The sequence below is a fragment of the Chrysemys picta genome, unplaced genomic scaffold (assembly GCF_011386835.1).
Source record: "Chrysemys picta bellii isolate R12L10 unplaced genomic scaffold, ASM1138683v2 scaf3722, whole genome shotgun sequence".
Taxonomy (NCBI): Eukaryota; Metazoa; Chordata; order Testudines; family Emydidae; genus Chrysemys; species Chrysemys picta.
The window spans coordinates 1-4,216 of NW_027056423.1; the positions used below are offsets into that span (position 1 = coordinate 1).

At 67.2% G+C, this 4,216-nt stretch overlaps 1 protein-coding gene across 1 annotated transcript; it reads left to right on the plus strand.

Annotated features, from left to right (window-relative positions):
- Positions 1 to 4: 4 nt before the first annotated feature.
- On the plus strand, positions 5 to 3,091 carry LOC135980502 (sodium/potassium-transporting ATPase subunit alpha-3-like; the record flags this gene model as incomplete). Its single annotated transcript, XM_065580469.1, has 6 exons — positions 5 to 25; positions 363 to 480; positions 1,047 to 1,315; positions 1,584 to 1,782; positions 2,423 to 2,532; positions 2,798 to 3,091. Coding segments are annotated over 6 exons (1,011 nt in total), but the record flags the coding sequence as incomplete, so codon positions are not given.
- Positions 3,092 to 4,216: the final 1,125 nt, after the last annotated feature.

Here is a 4,216-nt window from a genome sequence, read left to right on the forward strand (position 1 = left end):
CATCATCTCGGCCCACGGCTGCAAGGTGAGACCCCCGCTCTGGTCCCCCCAATGCTCAGCCCCCCATCCCCCGCTCCGGCCCCCATCCCCCAACCTGCCACTCTGAGCCCCCCAACCCCCGCTTCTCCCCTAACTCTCAAAACCGCCGACGCTCCAACTCCCCATCTCCAAATGCCGCCCCTCCCCCAGCCCAGCCCCACCCCCAGGACTCCCAGCCCAGAGCCCCTTGAGCCCCCGCTCTGGGTTTCCCTGTTCCTCATCCCCCTGCCCTGCCCTGGGGTCCCATCTCCACGGTGGGGGGGGGCAGCCAATGGGCCGCACCCAGCTCTGACCCCGGGTCTGCCCCCCCACCCCCCCCGCAGGTGGATAATTCCTCCCTGACGGGCGAATCGGAGCCACAGACCCGCTCCCCCGACTGCACCCACGACAACCCGCTGGAGACCCGCAACATCACCTTCTTCTCCACCAACTGCGTCGAGGGTGAGCCCTGTGCGGGGGGCTGCGGGGCGGGAGTGAGGGGCACCGGCAGGGATGGGGGGGGGAGCCCAGGGCTGGGCCAGCAGGGGCTGTGGGTCGGAAGTGAGGGGCACCAGCAGGGCTGGGGGGGCAGGGCTGGGCTGGCAGGGGCTGCGGGTTGGGAGTGAGGGGCACCAGCAGAGCTGGGGGGGCAGGGCTGGGCTGGCAGGGGCTGCGGGTCGGGAGTGAGGGGCACCGGCAGGGCTTGGGGGGCAGGGCTGGCCCAGCAGGGGCTGCGGGTCGGGAGTGAGGGGCACCGGCAGAGCTGGGGGGGCAGGGCTGGGCTGGCAGGGGCTGCGGGTCGGGAGTGAGGGGCACCGGCGGAGCTGGGGGGGGGGGCAGGGCTGGGCCGGCAGGGGCTGCGGGTCGGGAGTGAGGGGCATCGGCAGAGATGGGGGGGCAGGGTTGGGCCGGCAGGGGGCTGCAGGTCGGGGGTGAGGGGCACCGGCAGAGCTGGGGGGGGGCAGGGCTGGCCCAGCAGGGGCTGCGGGTCGGGAGTGAGGGGCGCTGGCTGACCCCTGCCCCCACAGGCACGGCGCGTGGGGTGGTCATCGCCACGGGTGACCGCACGGTGATGGGCCGCATCGCCACGCTGGCCTCGGGCCTGGAGGTCGGCAAGACGCCCATCGCCGTGGAGATCGAGCATTTCATCCAGCTGATCACCGGCGTGGCCGTGTTCCTGGGCGTCTCCTTCTTCGTGCTCTCCCTCATCCTGGGCTACTCCTGGCTGGAGGCCGTCATCTTCCTCATCGGCATCATCGTGGCCAACGTGCCCGAGGGGCTGCTGGCCACCGTCACGGTACGTCCTGCCCTGGGCGCTGCCGGGAGCCCCAGAGCCCCTGGCGCTGGGGGGCTCCCCGAGGGATTTCTCTGGTTGTGGGGCGGGGTCCCGGGGGGGGGATTTGGGAGGTTTGCTCAGGGTCCCTGGCCTGGGGGGAATCTCTGGATTGGGGGGTCTGTGGTCCCCGGGCTGGGGGTACCGCTGTGCTGAGGGGTGTCTCTAGACGGGAGGGTCTCTGGATGGGGGGGTCCCCTGTGGCCTCTCTGACCCCCCTCCCCCCGCCCAGGTCTGCCTGACGCTGACGGCCAAGCGCATGGCGCGCAAGAACTGCCTGGTGAAGAACCTGGAGGCGGTGGAGACGCTCGGCTCCACCTCCACCATCTGCTCCGACAAGACGGGGACCCTGACCCAGAACCGCATGACGGTCGCCCACATGTGGTTCGACAACCAGATCCACGAGGCCGACACCACCGAGGACCAGTCGGGTGAGGGGCGTGGGGGGACCGGGGAGCAGAGCTGGGAGGACCGGGGGGGCAGAGCGGGGGGACTGAGGGGCAGAGCCAGGGGGACTGGGGGGCAGAGCAGGGCAGACCAGGGAAGCAGAGCCGGGGGGGCAGAGCGGGGGGGGAGGGGCAGGGCGGGGGGACTAGCTGAGAACAGGCCCAGATGAGGACGGGGTCTCCTTGGGGTGGGGGCTGAGCAGGGTGATGCTGTGGAGGTCTCGGGCAGAGGGACACTGGGGGGAGGTCTCAGAATGGGGAGGGCTGGGGGGCTGGGGTTGGTTCTCGAGGGGGAAGAGATGGGGGGCTGTGTGGGGAGGGCTGGGGGGCTGGGGGCGGTTCTCGAAGGGGGAGGGCTGGGGTGGTTCTCAAGGGGGAAAAGATGGGGCTGTGTGGGGAGGGCTGGGGGGCTGGGCGGTTCTTGAGGGGGAAGAGATGGGGGCTCTGTGGGGAGGGCTGGGGGGTTGGGGGGGTCCCAGAGAGGGGAGGGGTTGGGGGCAGAGCCAGGCACCCTAACCCTCTAAAGGGGGGTTAAGTTGGGGTGCAGCCAGGATGGGGCAGTCACACACATTGGGGAGTCCTGGGGGTGCCCCCTGGGTGCTCCTAATGCCCCTTCCCCCCCCAGGAACGGCCTTCGACAAGAGCTCGGCCACCTGGCTGGCCCTGTCCCACGTCGCCGGGCTCTGCAACCGCGCCGTCTTCAAGGGGGGACAGGACAACGTGCCCATCCTCAAGGTGAGACACGGGGGGGGGGGCTACGGAGCTGGGAGGTTCCCCATTGTGCCTCCCTGGGGTGAAGGCAGATGTGGCAGGGGGTGGGGGCACAGGAGGGGTTCATGCCCGGGGCAGAGCTGGGGATGTGGGGGGTCTGGGTACCCCGTTACTAACTACCCCCCCCGCCCACAGCGGGACGTGGCTGGTGCTGCCCGGGGGGCCGGGGCAGAGCTGGGGATGTGGGGGGGTCTGGGTACCCCGTTACTAACTACCCCCCCGCCCGCAGCGGGACGTGGCTGGCGACGCCTCGGAGTCGGCTCTGTTGAAATGCATCGAGCTGTCGTCCGGCTCCGTCAAGCTGATGCGGGAGAGAAACAAGAAAGTGGCCGAGATTCCCTTCAACTCCACCAACAAGTACCAGGTACTGGGGGCCCCCTCAGCCCCCCAAATCCACCCAGCCCCTCGACAGCCCCCCGAACCTGCTGCAGCCCCAGCCGTCCGAGATCCCCTTCAACTCCACCACCAAGTCCCGAGTGCAGACCCCAGCCCGCAAGTATCTGGGACCCCCGATTCCTCGTGAGCCCCCCTTGGCTCCCCTGTGGGGCTGGGGGGGGGGTGGCTGCCTGCAGTTCCCAGCCTGTCAGGTTAATCCTGGCTCCAGTGCTGACAGATGATCAGATTAGCTCGGATTCCCCGTGGGCACCAGCCTGGAACGATCCCCAGCTCCCCCCCGGCCCCTGCCTGGGAGTCTGGGCCCCATCAGTGCGGGGGCAGGTTGGGGGGGAGCCACCGGCCCTGTGCTACACCCCCAGCTTGGGAACGTGCCGGACCCCCAGGGGTCCCCCCTTCCCTTGGGGAGACCCCGTGGCCCCCACGCCTCCGAGCCGGGCTCCTGGGGGTGTCGTGCCCGCGGCAGGGACGCCGGGCAGCGTCTGCAGCACTCGGGTCCCTCGGGCCCTGGCCGTGGCCTGGGGGCCCTGAGCCCGGCCAAGCTGCCGCGACCCACGGTCATGCTCCCCGTCTGAACTGCGTCCCTTCCCCCACTGACCTCCGCGGTTGCCTCGCTCCGGCCGGGCTCGGCTTCCCTGCCGAGGGGGCGGGGGTGACGGGTTGGGTCACAGGAACCCCCTTGGGAGCTGCCACCCGATGTGCAAAGACTACCCCTGCTCCTGTTTTCCCTGCCAGCGCAGGACTCCAGCCCCGTCTTGCTGAGCCAGACACTCCCGCCTGCTCCAACACAGACCCAGGGTCTGAATCACTTGTCGCAAAACTGCGAGTTTACCTGAAAACAGCTCGCAGTAGTGCGCTTGTCTTTAGCACTCAGATGCCCAACTCCCAATGGGGTCTAAACCCAGATAAATCCGTTTTACCCTGTATAAAGCGTATGCAGGGCAAACTCAGAAATTGTTCGCCCTCTATAACACTGATAGAGAGATATGCACAGTTGTTTGCTCCCCCAGGTATTAATACATACTCTGGGTAAATTACTAAATAAAAAGTGATTTTATTAAATACAGAAAATAGGATTTAAGTGGTTCCAAGTAGTAACAGACAGAACAAAGTAAGTCATCAAGGAACATAAAATAAAATGCGCAAATCTATGTCTAATCAAACTAAATACAGATACTCTCACCCTCAGAGATGCTTCAGTAAGTTTTTCTCAGACTGGACACCTTCCAGGCCTGGGCACAATTCTTTCCCCTGG